At 32.3% G+C, this 18762-nt stretch overlaps 2 protein-coding genes across 2 annotated transcripts; one reads left to right on the top strand and one right to left on the bottom strand.

Annotated features, from left to right (window-relative positions):
* The first annotated feature begins 252 nt into the window (after nt 1-252).
* Nucleotides 253-3393, top strand: LOC125422860 (uncharacterized). Its single transcript, XM_048475194.2, has 4 exons — nt 253-649; nt 734-892; nt 1788-2228; nt 2352-3393. Exons 1-4 carry the CDS (start codon nt 299-301, stop codon nt 3258-3260), a joined length of 1860 nt encoding a protein of 619 aa, XP_048331151.2. The 5' UTR covers nt 253-298; the 3' UTR covers nt 3261-3393.
* Nucleotides 3394-5420: 2027 nt separating this feature from the next.
* Nucleotides 5421-7916, bottom strand: LOC107409952 (uncharacterized). Its single transcript, XM_048475092.2, has 4 exons — nt 7372-7916; nt 7104-7218; nt 6786-6900; nt 5421-6590 (listed from the first exon to the last, which is right to left on the bottom strand). Exons 1-4 carry the CDS (start codon nt 7470-7472, stop codon nt 5683-5685), a joined length of 1239 nt encoding a protein of 412 aa, XP_048331049.1. The 5' UTR covers nt 7473-7916; the 3' UTR covers nt 5421-5682.
* Between the last annotated feature and the right edge of the window lie 10846 nt (nt 7917-18762).

The following is an 18762-nucleotide window of genomic DNA, read 5'->3' as shown; positions in this document are numbered from 1 at the left end:
TCATCCTCAAATCCAACCAATATACATCTGCCACCTAACAAAAACAAGCGTCATACATTATAATTCCTTGTAGAAACCGTGTGGTTGGCCCACACGGTAAAACGAAACCGAGCAGGGTAGGACGACAGAAAACATGGTCCACGGCCTCTTTCTTACATGGATTATTGTTTCTTAGACAAAAAGGATTAGCTGTCACTGACCCCATTTACAAAATTCACATATAAACGCCTCCATTTATATCATTTTTCATCTTTATATTAATCTATAATCTCTGGAGGGGTTTTTGTCTGAAATACATATGAAGAAGATGAAGTGGTCGCCATGGCAATTAACCGGAGCTTCGTCCGACAAGTTTCACATTAAGCTCAACAGGTTAAAGCTGGAAGGTTTTTCTAGTTATAAAGTGAAGAAGAAGAAGAATAATGGAGAACAACAACATGGAGTTGTAGCCATTGAGGTCAACTGGAAAGGTCCGAAGACCGGAGTTGTATTCGTTCCGTTTTATGGACGATCATGGCGGCAAAGGAATTGCACCGCTTGCAGAGCTTTGAGCAAAAATGGCTCCCTCATTGAATGGGAGGATGAATTCCACAAAGTTTGTAGTTTTTCAACCAAAGACGCTTTGGAGTTGACTTTCAGCTTGTTATATGTATGTAATTTGGTTTCCTTTTTTTTTTTTTTTTTTTTTTCCCTCGTTTATATAGTTGTTGATATATATATATAATATATACAGGGAGAGAATGCAGAATCGAATAGTAAAATGGAGGTTTTAGGGACAGTTTCTCTGAATCTAACAGATAAGTTGGGTTCAGGGATGAAATCTGATATTGAAGCAAAGCTTCCTATCGCTTTAAAGGTTGCTGGGATTATTAACGGCCAAGCCACACTTTCTGTAAGTATATTTATCAACTCCTTTTGTTCTTGTTTTTGTTTTCCATTTTCTTCCTTTTTTTTTTTTTTTTTTTTTGGGGTTGTTACAAAAGAAATTAATGCATGTGAGGATCTAATCTAACACAACCATTTTGAATGTGCAACATGGAGATTATTAGCTGTTTGTTTTGATGCGAAAATGGGTAGAAATATAGAATAAATAATAATGCCATCTTTTATTGTGCTATAACATCCAGGCTATAATTATTGTGCTATAATATCCAGGCTGTGTTTGGTTGTCAGATATGAGTTGTTCATAGACTTGTTCCAGCTTAATCAAGCAAGTTTTCTTTCTCTAATTTTATTTTCTAAATATAGAATAAATAATAATACCATCTTTTATAAATATCATTTTTTTTTGGTTCCTAATTTTAACAATCACCATACAGTTATTTTTACTTAGTATCGAAATTTACTTATTAAATTGGTACAATCTTGAATTAGTAATCTTGCATAAACTGTGTTTGAAACAGTCTTAAATATGTATCAGATACATTCTATTAGCCCAAAACAAAAAAAGAAGTCATTGTTTCAGGCTTCAAATTCTTTCACCCTTAATAAAAAAATAAAAACTGTCTCATTTTTCTAAGATACATATATTTTAATTATACATGTGAAACATTTTGATGGGGTCATTGTGTTTTGGGACCCATTCTTGATGTCATCTTTAATTTTATAAAAATAAAATAATAAAAAAAATTCTGATGGACACGTGACATTTAATTTGACCAGTTCACATTCACGTTGCACTGATTTCAAACATATATACGTGCACATATATATATATATATATATATATTTTCAATAATTTGTGACATTATATTACATAATGATGATCATCATGATGTTACATGCAGGTTAATGTAAGCTTTGCGGAGGTCAGAAACTCACAGGATTTGGTTGGAAACGTTCACAACTCAACTGGGTCAGACGGAGACAAGTTGATTAAAAGGGTCAACTATTTTAGGAGTTTTAGAAAGACGAGGAAAAGCCAAGGCCCTGTTGAACCATCAATGAGCTGTGACTCGGACGAGTCTAATATAACCACCACTAGTACTGCTAGTGTCCCATGCAATTTGGAACATTCCAGTTCAAAACCTGAATTCAGATCCCCCATGGGTTCGGACTCACCAGTACCCGACCCGGTTAAGAAAAGCGTGTTGCTTTCATGGAAGAGAAGGAGGTTGAGTTTTAATCCTTCAAGGCTGAAATTGGAAGTACCATTGATTCAGAATACAAACAGAGTGGATGACAAAGTGGAGGAGATTGACGGGTCATTGCCTACGGGTTCCATAGAGGTACCTTGATATGTTTCTTTCTGCTATACTTCTTTTTGTTGTTTGGAAGAGAAAAAATATAATTGTTGTTTTATAATATCATAAATGCTGATTTTGGACCTTTTTTTTTTTTTACTTGTACAGAAAGCGAATTCCCCTAAAGATTGCTGGGAAATAAAGAAAGTAATCAGCAGAGATGGACAAGCAAAGCTCAAAACCCCGGTGTTTTTCGCCTCCTTTGATCAGCGGAGCGAAATGGCTGCTGGAGAAAGTGCCTGCACAGCACTGGTGATGGTTATTGCCCACTGGCTTCACTCAAACCAGGATGTTATGCCGTCGAAATCCCAATTCGATAGCCTTATTACTGAGGGTTCCACGGAGTGGCAAAAACTATGCAACAATGAGGCTTACTCAAACTTCTTCCCCAACAAACATTTCGACCTTGAAACAGTCTTGGAAGCTGACCTCAGACCTTTAGCTGTTTGGCCTGAGAACTCTTTTGTTGGTTTCTTCAACCCCGAGAAGTTCGAGAGCTTGAAGGAAGCAATGTCATTCGAGAAGATATGGAACGAGATAAGCAATGACTCTGAAGTTTACGATCCAAGGATATACATCGTGAGTTGGAACGACCATTTCTTTGTGTTGAAAGTAGAAGCCAATGCTTACTATATCATCGACTCATTGGGTGAAAGACTCTTCGAGGGATGTAACCAAGCCTACATACTCAAGTTTGATGATTCGAGTGTCATGTATAGGGAGAAGAAGATAGCAGAGGACAGGGAAGGAAGCATAAACGAAGAGGAGAATATGCAAGAAGTAATTTGCAAAGGAAAAGAGTGTTGCAGAGAGTTTATCATAAGGTTTTTGGCCGCCATACCACTTGGGGAACTTGAGGAAGAAGAGCAAAAAGGATTAGTTCCTACTTTACCACTCCACCAGAGACTGCAGATTGAGTTTCACTACAGCTACTCACCACCTTCATCTTCTGCTTCTTCGGCCTTTTCAACTCCCTCTCCTCCCTTCTCAGGTGAAGATTGTAAAAAAATAAAGTAGCCGAATTGTTTAGTAGGGGTTTTTCCCCTTCTTTAGAGATCAGTATACAATACAAGTTTTGATTATATGAATATATAACAAACACTATTCAAAAACACGAAAAATGAAACTGTTGATGTTTCATCCAGACAAACTAGTTGGGCATTTTGTTACTTACCCATATCAAGCAAGGACATACACATTATAGAAAATGCTTTCTAATCACCAAATATCATATCTTGGTTCAAAGGATAATAATTAATGATAGCAATGGCAAAAGAATGACCATAACAGCTTCAAGAATCTTCAAATTTAGTCCTAATTGAACTGCTAAGTTGGCTCTCCGACATGGCCCACATTCCCAGCCTCCAGACAATCTGGCTCTTGACATATGCAACTTGTAAAGAATCAAACACATAGACATGTACCAGCAACAAAAGGACTCTAGTTTGTACTATGGTTTTTTTGTTAACAAATATACCAACCAATGACAGAATCCCAGGAAAATAATCTAGTGTTTCAACAAAACCAACCAACAAAATATCAGCCTTTTTTTTTTCTTTTTTCTTTTTTCTTTTTTCTTTTTTTTTTTTTTTCCTGCAGAATTTACCATTTATCACAGCATGAAGTATCCTATTCCTTAAAGCACTTTCCTTTTTCTTTTTGATTATCAATGTCCAATAGGATATTTCTGTGTGCTTCATCTAGCTTAAGACTTTTTAGGTCTTTTTTTGAGATGCCAATCTATCAAGTGACAAACACACCTAAGTAGGGGCCAGAAAATTCCTAATAAGAATAACTCCAAAATAGAGACAGGTATTTCTTTTCCTTTTTTTTTTTTTTTTTTTCCTTTATCTTACTCTACTTTGAGTAGGGAAAAAGTAAAATGTGTTGGAACAAAGATCAGCAATTTTCTGACCCCACAGATTGCTGAAGGGAACATAGCCTTTACAAGTATTAGTGACCACAAACAAAGACCTCCCCATATTCAAGTTATTCATTAATCATCTTTTTTTTACCTAATTAGACAAGTTTGGGGTCCACAATCACTTCCTCAAGGCATATTGAGTATTGACTATTAAAAGGGGAATTAACTATAGATTAGTAAAAGGACAAACCCCCTGTCCCCCACTCCCTCAAATACAAAGAGTAAATAAGTTTTCTATTAATCATATTTCACCCCACTTCTACAATAGACCAATCAGGTTGTGGACCCCATAATCTTATCTGCAATCATCCAAAATTATTTCTTTAAGCAGTAAAACTTAGGTTTTAGATGAAGGGACAGTCTCTTATCTCTCCTTTTCACATAGAGCCCACATTCAATATCTTCAAGCATATTTGAAACCATCTCAAGTACTTCTAAGTGCATAGCATCAGTATTTCAGACAAAAAAGGATTATGTACAAAACCAGCTTGTATGTATAACATTTAAACAGAATGCATAAAAAAAAAATTAAATAAATAAAACGGACTTCTTTATTTATTTTTTATGCATAGAAAAGGAATTAATCAGCATATTATTCAGGCACACCCAAAATTTAGACAAAATCTAAATAACACCTTAATAATGCCTTAGAAAGCTGATTTTTAGAACAGCTTCACTGGACTCCCTTGCACCAAGTTAGATTAGATATAGTTATTAGGCATACCGCAGGTTCTGAATACTTCCAACTAAAAGCCTGATGACGCCAGGGGAAGCTCTTCTTCATAGCCTTATGTCAGACTCTCAAGCTTTAACTAAGCTTGTATAAGAAAAGTAGAATATGCTAAAAGCTAAGTTGCAGCCTGGAGGAAGTGCATGCTTCATTTTCCATGCTGCTTTCCTGATCTTACAGTTCCTTTTTTTGAAGTCCCATATTCCCATTTTACAACCACAGATCACCACCAATAATGCGTGTCATTACAAACTTCACCACAGCATATCCATCCATATTTCCAATTTCCTTCTTTTATTTTTCAGTTTGCTATCTTGCTTGCCACTCCAACAGAGCTGCTACTATGCTTGTCCGTCTGCATGACATACACCATTATTTTGGATTTTGACCCATCTACTGCCATTTCTGTTCTATATTATCACTTAAAACTAGTAAATCAAAATTCTAAACTTGTTTTCAATCAAATCGATATTGTAGATAAAAAAGTAATTAAGTTAAAATAGATAAACAAACATAAGTCAAATATTAAACAAGTACCATGTTAGGCATGATAACTTTTATTACACTGATCAAAAGCCTCTTCAGTTAGCTTGTCCATTAACTTACCTAAATATTTACATTTCACATCCGCAACCTTGCAACTAAATTCCCATACCCACACATAGTAGTTGCAGAGCATATCAAAATTGCCCAAAACAAAGAAAAAGAAAAAACACACTTGCCTAGCCATTTCAAGATGTTGAAACAACTTACTAAATACCAATGCTTGTAACACATTAGTCAGCCTACATTCCTGCATTCCTCATACTTCCTGTCAAGTGACTAAACCGAAGCTTTGGCTGCAAACAAAATTGCTGATCCTCCATCAGATGATCTAAGCCTGCCTTCCGCTTTCTCATTTTATCTTCTACTGTCATATATCCACCCTCAAGATTCCATCTACTTGAACAGGAGCCTAAAGGAGCATATGCATTAGCCCTTTGAAAGGAACGGAAGTCTTTATCCAATTCTGATGACTGATGACTAAACTTGATTCCCCCTTGAAAACCACCATCTTTGACATCTTGGGGCCGATTATTGCCAACGTCTGGACATGGAGGAAGAGAGAAGGGTCCCAATCGCAATGACAGATCACACCCAGTCGTACATGGATTCTCAAGACCATCTGTTACATTTGTTTGTGCATTCTTCTTCTTTGATGCATCTTTATCACAGACGAGATTTGTAACAATACCCCTCTCAGCAGGCTCTAAAGGATTTGAAAACGATTTAGGAAGGACACCGAAATCTAGTTGGAGTTCTCCAAACTGATGGCAATTCCCATAATACAGAGGGTATGCAGAAAAGGAGTTAGACACTGCATAATTTTCTTTAGCTACAAGTTGATCGTATTTAGGAGGAACATTCTCAGAGGCATATGTCAATTTAATACCAGAGCATTCACTGTTTTCGACTACAGGAATTCCAGTTCCTGAGCTGAGATGGGTTGGATTCATGGTTGAGGGTTTCACAAAACTTGAACCATGAGACATATACAGTGAACTGATTCCGTAATCCCCATGAGCAACATTCTCTACCATATTAGGAGAACCAATTGGGACCTCTGAAGTGTTAGTACTAAGATAGCACGTTGGATTACTATTCCTCTGGCTCCTTGATGCTCTTCTTGGTGTGCAGCCCAAATTGAGAGCAGCTAAGAGGATATTTTGTTAATAATAGAGAAGAATTAAACACAAAATAGTGAAAGCGTAAACTACTAATCGTTTGTTTACAGGCGCTTAGAACCAACTAAAGAAAAATTACATTACCGATGGTGAGAACCTATATGCAGATATGCATAGATGGAATTAGAAAAAGAATAATAATTTCAAGACATTTGTTTCCCTACCTTCAATACAAGGCTGAAGAAATTCTCCAGTTTCAGTACTCTCATCTAGCCGAATTATGGTATTAATAGCGTCGTTTGCTCGATCCCAAAGTGTTTTGAGGTCCATGTATTCAGCCTATACAGGAAGGAAAAATGCAAAACACTAACTAAGAAGAAAAAAAAATGACAAAATCCAGTAATATCAGAACCCTGTTTGTCTAAGGAGAAAAATGTAGGAAAAAAAAAATTAACAAAAAGAAAAATTCTTGAATCTCACTGTTAAATTCATCAAGAGTTATAAAGAGGGTCAGATTGAGAGCAGCAAAAGAGAGAAACTACCTCAGAATTGGCTTTGGAGTACATAATTTCTTCTGCTTTCAGTACAACAATAGGGAGCTTCTCTTGCCATTCTTTGTTCTTCTTAGTAGCTGAGCTATGTATCTCATTAGCAACCCTAAACAGAAAGAGAACAAGATTAAAGACGAACAAACAAACACAATTTCATATCAAACCCAGAAGCATATTATACACCAAACGCAAACGCAAAAAAATATAAAGAAATATATATACATGTGTAAAAGATAGTCGAGGGAAAGAGTGGGAAAACCTGAAAATTTCTTTAATGAGAGAACCTCTGATGGGTTGGTGTCTATCACTATGCCAAGCTCTTCTAACACATTCATAAGGTCTTGGACCTGGTCTAGGCATCCTCAAAGCCTCAATTTTGCTAATGAAAAAGAAAGCTTTTTTTTTTTTTTTCCCCCTGAAAAAAGGCAAAACACCCTCCAAAGCTCTTTGATAAACTTCTGGTCGCTTCCCAAATTTTTTTCTCTTTCAATTGTGACACTCTATTCCAAGTCTAAAGCACTGAACAAAATGCAGTTCCACCTTAAGTGAACAGTCTGCAGAGAGAGATGATGGGTTGTTTTGCTTTTTCTTTTTTCTTTTATTTTTTTTATTATTATTATTATTTTTTTGGGCTTGTATTTTGTGTCAGGTAATTCAATAATTTCAAAGGGTTTTAATTGATGGAGTTTGGTGTGTCCCCCACTCATCCACATGCCTGCTTCCCCTAGCCCCAGGAGTCTCTCTCTCTCTTTTTTATTGCTCAGGCCATGTCTCTCTCTCTCTCTCTCTCCCTACTTTCTCTCCTGACCATTCGTGTGGGTGGTGTGGGAAAAGTAAGAGACTAGTAAATAAAATTGTCACTGTCGGTAGTCTCTAAGCAAACCCCAACCTCACACTGTTTAACAAAATAAACCTTGCCAGAAAATAAAGACTAAAACTTTTGCTTTCTCTTCCATTGATGAAAGTGGGTTTGAATTTGAACTTGAAAAAACAGAGAGAGAAATTATGTACTTGGATGTGTCTACGGCCTAATTGGATATGTGGGATTAGGAAGACACAGATCAATCATGGCCATGGCATTTTTCTTCTTATTGCGACTTTATTTATTTTTATTTTATTTTATTTTTAAAGTGCTGGGAATTGATAAGCACGTTTTGTGTAGCATGGAAATTGTATTATTTCAGTGTAATAACTACAACAAAGAGTATTTATTTATTTATTTATTTTTTGGGGTAAATACTATTAGAAAGGGTTTGTACTTGTAGGAGCTGATTTTATTCCCTAATTATTTGATGGCTAGCTTGACAATTCCGCCCGTTTTAAAACTAAAAATTATAACGGAAGGCTCCACACTTTTTGGCCAAATTGTCTACCGTTTGGCTATTGGGTTTGGCTATTTGTGAATCTGTCATATACTGGAAAATATATATCTATATATATAAATTTTATAATATAGACTTTTTTTATTATTATTATTATGCAGACATTTTCAGAAATGATGATTTTTTTAAAATCGTCATTATTTTTTTATATAGTATTGACGGTAATTTTTAAAAATTATTATTTTTGTAGATGTTTGTATTTGATATCCACACAATAAAAAAATACAGACGTCCACACCATAAAATTCATATATATATATATATATATATATATATATATATATTTATTTAAAGTTAAATTATTCTCTAAATAAACATAAACATTGAATTTGCCAACAGACCATTTTGCATAAACCAAACTATTGTTTAGGATTACATTAAGAAACCAATCTCTATTTTTGATGAATCCATTAGGGTTGTACAAAAAACCGACCAACCAATAAAATCAACTAATCTAATCCAATCCAATTTAATTTATTTGAATTGGTTTTTTTTTTTTTTTTTTGGTAAATGTAATTGTATTGGATTGGTTTTTAAATTAAAAATCAATTATCAATTTGGTTTCTAGAATGAAAAATCAATTAAACCGATCCAACTAACCAAAAAATATAATAAAATTATATGTATTTAAATTTTATGTTATTATCTACACATTCTATTTTTGTTGTTGTATGAGCTTAAAAGTTGATATATCATTATTGTTAAGTTTTAATTAATACTTTTTGTTTTAATATTTATGTATTATTATTTTTCTTTCTTTTTTTTTCTTTTAAACAATCTATTTATAAATTGAAATATATATATAATAAATAAAAAGTTCCAAATTGTTCCCTAAAATTTAAAACAAGCAAAAAGCCCAAAAAATTTTAAAGAAGGCCAAGCTCAAAATCAATCATCCAAACCAATTACTAATTGGATTGATTTGGATTAGGTTTTATGTATGAATTGGTTTAGATTGGATTGGAAAAAAAAAAAAAAAGAAAGAAAAAAACCAAGCTCCTAGTAATTGGATAGGTTAATTTTTTCTCAAATTAAGTCGGTTTGGACCCATGAACACTCCTAGAATCCGTAGACAATTTGTTCATAAATTGTCAAAACCAATCTTTGTTTGTTTAATGGTGGAACTTCATTCATTTGTGTCTCACGTCAAATTTATTAACCAAATCTTTGTTTGCTTAATGGTAGAACTTCATTCATTTGTGGCTTGCTAGATCAATGAAATAAATTAATTTCGAATCCTCCTTGTTACGGAGTTATATTGAGGTGTAAACAAATCTTAATTTTTTATTGCATTTTAAACCTTATTTTGTTCTTTTATTGTTGCATTTAATAAGGATAATTGCACTTTGATATCTTTTACTTTTAAAGTTTTATAATTTAGCTCATTAATTTTCAACTTAGCAATTTAGACCTTCAATTGTTAAATTTATTGTAGTATGGACCTTGTTTGACTTTTGGTTATAAAATTTAATTGTCATACCACATAACTAGTATAGTATTTCAATTTTTAAACCAGAATATACTAAACTACAAAATATTAAAATAAAGAGTACCAAAGTGCAAAATACTAAAAATATTTTAATATTTATACTTTGGTATCCTTTATTTTTTTAAAAAAGTTAGTGCAAGTAACCTAACTAATATTAAACTATATCAAATACAAACTAGAAAGATATTAAAAATGTAGACTTTTAGAATTAGCTTCAAAGTTTTGCTCTTTATTATTATTTGATTTGAAATTTGATAAAATTTAATATCAATTACATAAGATGGCTGTTAAGTTCTGTTAGTCAAAAGTCATAAAGCCTTAAGTTTGTAATGAATTAAAAAATCGAAAACCTACATTGTTGAATTGAAAAGTTAAGAGCTTAAATTGCAAACACTGAAAGTAGAGGATATCAAAAGTGAATTAACCCCATTTAATATTAATCATGTGGGGTTTAGCCATTAGTCACATTAATAAAAATATATATATTATTGCAATAAATTAAAATTTGAGAGTTGAAATGAATTTTTTTTTTTTTTAAACTAGATGATATGAAAGTGCAATTAATTTCTTTTTATTCCTTACATTTATAGAGAATGTGATAGGATTGCCCCCAGCATCCTTTTCAGGCACCATAACTGATCCTATCTAATGAAATCCTTCCAAATTCTCTTTCGAAAATCCAGTCGGGCATCCCTGTAAATTAAATGTAACCTAACAGTAAAAATAAAATAATAAAACACTACTAATATATTTGTCATGCAAAATCAACAAAAACATACCACACTACAATAGTCTCATTATCAATCTCTATAAAACCACATCAAGGGTTCAAACGTCAAATCTCCAAATAAGCAAAAATAAAAATGTAAAGTTATATATATTATATTAATCCATCATAACAATCTAGAAGAAGTATATAAAGGTTTAAGACTGAAAAACAACATAAACATAAATCCAAATAAGTATTTGAAAAGAAAAGTACATCAAAAGTAGTTGAACAAGATACTTAAATAGAAGTGGAGAAATCGCAGGCCAGTGGAGAAAATGCTTAAACATGAAATGTACAACCAATTGGCTTAAGGTTTAGAGGAAACAATTTAAAAATAAAATTATAAAATAAGCTTAATGAGTGAACAAAAGTGAATAATATGAAAATATTCATTGATATTTAAAATCTTTTATTTGAAAACCTCACTTTCACTCTCAATCTTTGAAAGTTTCCTTGTTGTGGAAAATAATTTTTATAAAACTTATAATCATTCACAATACTTAACAGTACCCACAACTTATAAAATAAAGTAAATACTATCAAAAGTCCCCAAAATCTCATAAGTAAAGTGACATTTCCATAAATTATAGTTCATATAAAACCAATATCCATATGTACTATATTCTCATATACCATATAATACTCATATGTTCCACAACCATTACCATATTCTACCACACAACAACATCTAACATCTTAGGGCTTGTTTGGTATGCAGTATTGGATTGTATTGATATGAATTGTATTTTATTAGATTATACTGAAATGTATTATATTATACTTATGCTGTGTTTAATGTTGGATTGTATAAAATAATACAGTGTTTGGTACAACAGTGTATTGTATTGTATTATTTTTTATTTCATAAATTATTGCTGTTAAAAAAATAAACTTTACAAAAATATCTTATATTCCTTTTTCCATATTATTTTCATTTTTGAAAAAATAAAATATAACTAATTATTATGTTTTTCTTCTTTCTTTTTTTTTCCTCAATTTTCTAATAAATTATTCCTTTGTGTGATATTCTAGGCAGATGTTATATACATACAGTGAGCAAAGCAAGAATTGAATGAAAAGGGTACATGAAAAGGACCATGCATATTTTATTTTGCTATTACAAAAGGTAGTTATAATTTTAAAAAAAAAATTAAAAATAAAATGTTATATGTACATGGGACCTGTGATTTATCAATCATTTAAAGCGAATGGGGCCATAATGCTTTGCAATTGCAAGTACCTGTCCATGAAGTCTTCTCTCTCTCTCTCTCTCTCTCTCTCTCTCTCTCTCTCACACACACACACACACAAACTCACACACTCACACACACACACACACACACATGGCAGAAAAGCCAAGTAAACACAGCCACTTTCACACATGGTAAAACATCACTTGGTAAAGCATGGAATTGTCATAAACAATTTATCAAATAGCTGGCATGCAGTGTTAAACATTTGCTATCACTCTCATATTACATGGTTTTCTTCTTCCCAACAGATACCAAAGACAATAGGAAATAATAAAATACAACTAAAACAATAATAAAAGCAATGCTCTCGTTTTTTAATTTTGTTTATTATTATGAAAGGAAAAAAAAAATAGTGGTTCCAACCCAGTCGGCCATGAAAGGAAAAGAAACACATATCAACAGTTGCCCATGAGAAAGAAAGAAAATGAGAAGATTTACTTGCAATCGACGTGACACAGATCACAAATATTCTGTTTTTCATTATAATTAACAGATGAAAAGAAGCAAAATAATTTAAGATGAGAGTGAGAAAAAAATAATGCAAAAACCATCAACCGGATGGTTTTTTGAAGATAGAAAAAAAAAATTGGGTGAAATTGGTGAAGAGAGATTGCAGATAGATGAGATGTGAGAAAAAAATTAATACAAGGAAAAGAAAAAAAAAAAAGGAATCTCAAAATAACAGATTGGTTGAAGGAAAAAAAATAAAATGGAGAAGACTTACCAAAGACAGAGACCAATGAGGGAGGAGACAATAGGAAGAAGTGGCATAGATGGAGAAAAAGCTGTGTATTAGGTTATACAAGAAAAAAAACACTGAAGATAGATGAGATGTGAGAAAAAAAAAATAATACAAGTAAAAAAAAAAAAGAACAGATTGATTGAAGAGAGAAAAAAAAAATGGAAAAGACTTATCAAAGACAGAGACCAGTGGAGGAGGAGAAGCGGCATAGATCGATCGTTGTATTAGGTAATACAAGGAAAAAAAACTTTGTATTAGGTTATACAAGAAAACAAACACAGAAGGATATTACATAATACAATATCCTTCGCGTGTCATCTCTCATCAAACACCGTGTTACGTAATACATTACAGCCCAATACATCACACCCTACCAAACACACCCTTAGTGTATTGCAGATTGTCATATGTCCCAGCATCCTAAAAGCATCATAGACTAGAACCTCATGAAACACGTGATCATAACAAGAGAGAGTAATAAGCATGCATAGTCATATATCCATATATCCACAGCCAATATTCAAACCCATTAACCATTATAAAAGTTATCATTTTCCTCCATCATTATAAATAAGTAATTTTCCACAAGTACTAGCATATATATATATATATATACATATTTGTTATTATATACTGAAAACATATTTCCACTAAAATATTCTTGTAAAAAATATATCAAAAATTGATAAATTAGATAAATTCATTATAGCATAATATAAATCAAATGGTTTTAATAATTCTCAAATATAATATAAAATAATATAATCATGCATTTTACACTAAAAAATTATTTTCAAAAATAAAAGTTCACTCATATATTATAGCTCAAATTAGATTATCCATCAGCTTGCCTTTATAATCGATTCTAAAATCAAAAATATAATATATATATATATATATATTTCTCAAGTTTCAAAAATGAAACCAAAGACATTAGTGTATGCCCAATGTCCTAAATAACTTTTACAATTTTAAATTTAAAAAATTAGACATACAAAAGATTCAATTATAGTGTGAACCCTTAAAATTTGATATCCAAAATTTGAGTTTTTCACTTTAAAGTTAATTTTATGAAATTGAACATTCTAATAAGTCCTATTAAGCTCCAATTATACTTTTTCAATAAGAATTGGGTCCTCGGTCATTTCATTATGGTCCAATTTTGTTTTACCCCATTTTACCCAGTTTAACCAAAAATTGAAAACTACCCAAACAATATTGACAACTTGCAAATCATATACCATTGGAAATCTAATAGACAATGATTATAGTGGTATGCTCACCTTGTCAAAAGTATATTATTGATGGCTAGAATGAAGCTTGGATCTTTCAAACTTGGGAGAATCTAGATTAACAAACATTGAATTTGGACTTGGGAAAGTGAAAATAGATGGGGTACATTGGTTGGCCTAAAACTAGCCAGATCGGAGCTTCACCGTTAACGATGGCAAGTTCTAGCATGTGAGTGATTGGATTGACCTGAAAGTTCAGGCATCAATAGATCAGAGAGTGGGCAATCCTCCTAGCTGGCATGTGTAGCTAAACTCCGACGGCAAGAATGTCAATTTTCTATGAGAAGAAAAATATTATCGTAAGAGCATCGTCAAGGGATTCTTTAAGGTAAAAGAGTATATTCTCTATAATAAAGAGCATCTTTTAAAATAACTAGTAAAATTTGAAAATGCATTTTAACAAACTTTCTATTTAAGCTCTTTATTTTTATTTTTTCTATAAGCATTTATTGTTTTACTTGTAGCATCATTCTTTTATGTGAGTTACCTATTTTTTTAAATATTATAATAGTGATATAGGAAAATATATTATATTCAATTAAATAAATATAATATTGAAATAAAGACTGGTTTTAACTCTCTACATTTGGAAAGCCAAACCAACTCTTTATATTAAAAAGTCAAAATAAAGAGTTTATTGGAACTCATTTTTTAAAAGTTATCTCTTTAAAATAAAGAGAATGCTACATTTAAAGAATTTCTTAGAGATACTTTAAAACTTCAAACAATCAACACCGATGCATGGGTGGTCCAATCACTTTGAAATTCTATGATTGGCTAGAAATCTAGTGGGCCTCTTGCCTAGTTGGTTCATGTAGTAAAGAGTGGTTAGAGATAGGTCAAATGGAGTGGGACCGTGGTGGTGGGTGGTGGTCCAAGGTGGGTTCCAGTAGGTCTAGGGTTTTACATGGGTTTTAAGGTTTCTTGGGGTTATCTAGGAAATTTCAACCTTTTGGGAGAGTTTTCAAATGTGAAAATTCTTAGGTATAGATTTCTATACCTTATAAAGACTTTGAGTGCACTATAGGCCAAAATGCATAAGTTTGAATGCTGTAAAAATTATACTACACGTAAAACTTGTAGAACCATAACTCAAAATCAAGTTTTTTGCCGATCTACACATTCGTATAGATGAATTCTACATTATAGCAGTAGAATCAAAACAAAAATCAATCATATAAAAGGTTAACTCTGGCCTCATATGGTCAAATCAATCATCTTTACTCAAACCTAACTCTGGCCTCATATGGTCAAATCAATCATCTTTACTCAATCAATCATCTTTACTCAAACCTAACTCTGGCCTCATATGGTCAAATCAATCATCTTTACTCAAACCTACTTAAAATGGAAATATATTTATGTACTTCTAGGATGAGGTATTACAAAATGTATCTGATTGGATTAAACTAAAATAAATTAAAACTTAGGGGCTAAAAATATCGCTTTTTCAAACTAGATGATATACACTAATTTGTAATTAACTACGTTTAATAAAGAATGTAATATGGATATATATATATATATTAAGTTTCAAACACAAAATCATTACATGAGTAAGTATTGAATAGCACCTTTATTATTGGGTGTTTCTATGGGACATTTTACAAATGTTTTTTTAGTGTTGCCCATTAAATGTGAAAAGTACATATAATCGTTACCCCAACTGAATTTGTTGAATGTAAATTAAAAATCAATTTACGAGGATATTTTTACCTCTTTGGACTTCTGATTTACTAAACATCAGATAAAGCTGAGGCCTTTTTAGCTTTTCAAATGATTGACACGGAAATCCAGCACTTAAAATTCAAAATTGATCTTGTAGCTTTTTTTTTTTTGCACCTCTGTGTTTAATGCTAATTGAGTGACCTGGGCCCTCTGACTTCTATCAAGGGCCTTGATTTATTTGGCCTCCCATCAGGCTTGAAAAGGCTAAAGTATCCCTTTTTGTGTTTGAGTTAACCAAGGAAGGGTGACAGGACGAGAGAGAGGGGGACTGAACCAACCCATAGAGAATGGTTTCTGGAAGATCATCCCGTTCTTCTACACTCCAAGCTTTCACATGACGTTCCCTGTTCTGGTAGCCACAGTAAGGATTTCATGCCTCTCTTTCCTCTTTTTTGTTTATTATGTGAGCACTTGGGATTTTATCTCTATAGAAGGCACAATTTCTTCCTTTTTTTATTTTTTTATTATTTATTAATCGTTCTTGCTAGTACCAAAAACCTTTTGATCTATGACCTTCACTTTGAGTGTATATGTCCCCATTCTCCATTGCAGAAAACTTTAAATCTTCTTCCTTTTTAAAGTTTATTTTATTTTATTTTTCCTTCGACTTGTGTAGGCTTCAATACCATGTCTTCTTCTTCTCATACTTCAAACCAGGCTCCAATAGTTATATATATATATATATATATATATATATATATATATATATATATATTCATATTTTTAAACTTGCAACTAACTTGTTCAACTTCTTAGAAGTTTATAAACGGCGTCTAACAAAAATCAGAATTTTGAACTAACACCACTGACGGCACTCACTTCCTTCCATTTTTCACATGTTTTATATTCCCCTGCTGTTGTGTTTAATATCAAGAATTCTATTATCTACTGGTTTTCATGATCTTGGTTTTTTCTCTTCTCTTTTTTTTTTTTTTTTTTTCTTATCTCCCCCAAGCTTCACTTGAATTATTGTTTAAAACAATGGGTTGTTGAAAATTTATCGATTTCATTCTCGAAAGCATGGAAAAAAAAATCAAAAAGGCATGAATTTGACAGCCACATTATCGTCTGCTAATGCCGGATACCAACAATCTTCAATCTTTTTCCTCTTTCTTCTTTAACTTCACACCAGAGACTAGCGGTCTTTACTAATTATTTCTTGCTGAAGCTTCAATTCATTTAGAAATCAATATCCCATATCTTTCCTGTTTCTGCCTTTGCACCAGATATCAGCTACCACTCTAACAGTAATAATGGTTTTTTCAAGCTTTATGTGTATATATATAGGTATGTACGTACATGTATTCCAAGCTTTAGATTATTCAAGGCTCCAACTTCTCACTAACTGTGCAGTGCATAGGTGTGATGAACCTCAACCACTTTTGCTCTCATACTTTTTCGTATAATGCCCAAGCTCTCCAGTACCTGATGGTCTTGACATTTCCATCCTTACATACATATATTCCAAGCTTTAGATTATTCAAGGCTCCAACTTCTCACTAACTGTGCAGTGCAGAGGTGTGATGAACCTCAACCACTTTTGCTCTCATACTTTTTCGTATAATGCCCAAGCTCTCCAGTACCTGATGGTCTTGACAATTCCATCCTTTATGTATATATATATATATTTAATACATGTACATATATATATATAGTATATTTTTCAAGTGGTAGATTTATATCAATTACTTTGACTTTGCCTTCATATAGCATCAATAATTCCATGATCCAGTGATATTGATGATGATGCTTTGTTCTTCCTTTTATGTAAATGTATCCTCAAGGTACACTTCGTTTAAAGCCTCGACTTCACACCCTTCTTCCCCCCCCCCCCCCCCCCCTCTTAAATTCATATCGAATGCCAATAACCCAATTAATATATATATATATATATATATTGTATGTGTGTGGAACATATATAATACCTCTTCATTCTTCCTCCAATATATATATATGTATATTTATACTTCTTCCTTCACTAGGCGAAGTATGTTAATTATTCTTACTTCAATGTATGTAAATATATTAGCTAAAATTGATCTGACCTTTTTTGTTTCTTTGCTTGCAGGTCTTCTTTTTAAGCTTTGTAGGGGTACTTTGTGGCTTCCTCTTGAGAATTTCAGTAAGTGTTTCCATTGGCTGCAGTGTTCACTTCTTGTTTGCAATGTATGGCCTTGGAACCTTGCTCAAGAAATGAATATGATTTGGAATTTATTTTCTTGCTTCCCGGGCTTTTATAAATAAATCTTGAACCTTGTGATCCTTGATATCATGCTGCCAATATTTTCTTCTTATTTGAATTTTTGTATTGCATATTTTCACATATTAAGCTTTGCAGCATGTGTTGAATTTTTGTACACCACTCATGCTTTAAAGTCCTTGCATATGTATGGTGGAAATTGAATTTTAGGATGACGTTGGTTGTTGAATTTTTAGTACTTACATCTTTGAACTCTGATATATACATGCTAATATATGTACATATTTGCTGAAATTTGATTATCCTTGATAGATGGTTGGATAGGTATATTGTGTTTCATGGATTTGTATGAAGACAAAGATTTGGTATGTGTTTTGGGATTGCTAATCGGTTTAATGGATTTTCATCATGTGAAACATATAGATATATGTATATTTTTTGCCATAATAAATGTGCATAAAAGCATGCTTATAATATGTCGAGGTTCTTGATTGTGTGGGAATATATATATATATATATATATATGTTTATGTGGACAACTTGTTTATGGAGGTGCACAAATATTTTGTTTGTACTAGTTTTGAATATAATATGTCAGGAAGCATATATATGAAAGGCCAAACAGTTTTATTGGGTCCTAGAAATATATTTGTGGATCCCAATTTAATTTATTTAATTAGAATGCTGTTGGGAAGTTATAGGGCAGGTTGATATTCCTAGGACATAGGTAGTTTGTACTTTGAGATACTTGAACTTTAAATGTATAGTTGATATCAACTTGATAGCTGCCCATTG

This window comes from Ziziphus jujuba, chromosome 5 (assembly GCF_031755915.1).
Source record: "Ziziphus jujuba cultivar Dongzao chromosome 5, ASM3175591v1".
Classification (NCBI taxonomy): Eukaryota; Viridiplantae; Streptophyta; class Magnoliopsida; order Rosales; family Rhamnaceae; genus Ziziphus; species Ziziphus jujuba.
Note: the sequence above shows the minus strand (reverse complement) of the source record. Positions and strands in the feature narration are given on the sequence as shown.

Excerpts from the sequence above, each read along its gene's own strand:
- LOC125422860 (XM_048475194.2), top strand. The coding sequence starts at position 299 with ATGAAGAAGATGAAGTGGTCGCCATGGCAATTAACCGGAGCTTCGTCC. Across the intron at positions 650-733 it reads TGACTTTCAGCTTGTTATAT|GGAGAGAATGCAGAATCGAA; the intron begins GTATGTAATTTG and ends TAATATATACAG. Across the intron at positions 893-1,787 it reads ACGGCCAAGCCACACTTTCT|GTTAATGTAAGCTTTGCGGA; the intron begins GTAAGTATATTT and ends TGTTACATGCAG.
- LOC107409952 (XM_048475092.2), bottom strand. The coding sequence starts at position 7,472 with ATGCCTAGACCAGGTCCAAGACCTTATGAATGTGTTAGAAGAGCTTGG. Across the intron at positions 6,901-7,103 it reads ACTCCAAAGCCAATTCTGAG|GCTGAATACATGGACCTCAA; the intron begins GTAGTTTCTCTC and ends CTTCCTGTATAG. Across the intron at positions 6,591-6,785 it reads TCTTCAGCCTTGTATTGAAG|CTGCTCTCAATTTGGGCTGC; the intron begins GTAGGGAAACAA and ends ATATCCTCTTAG.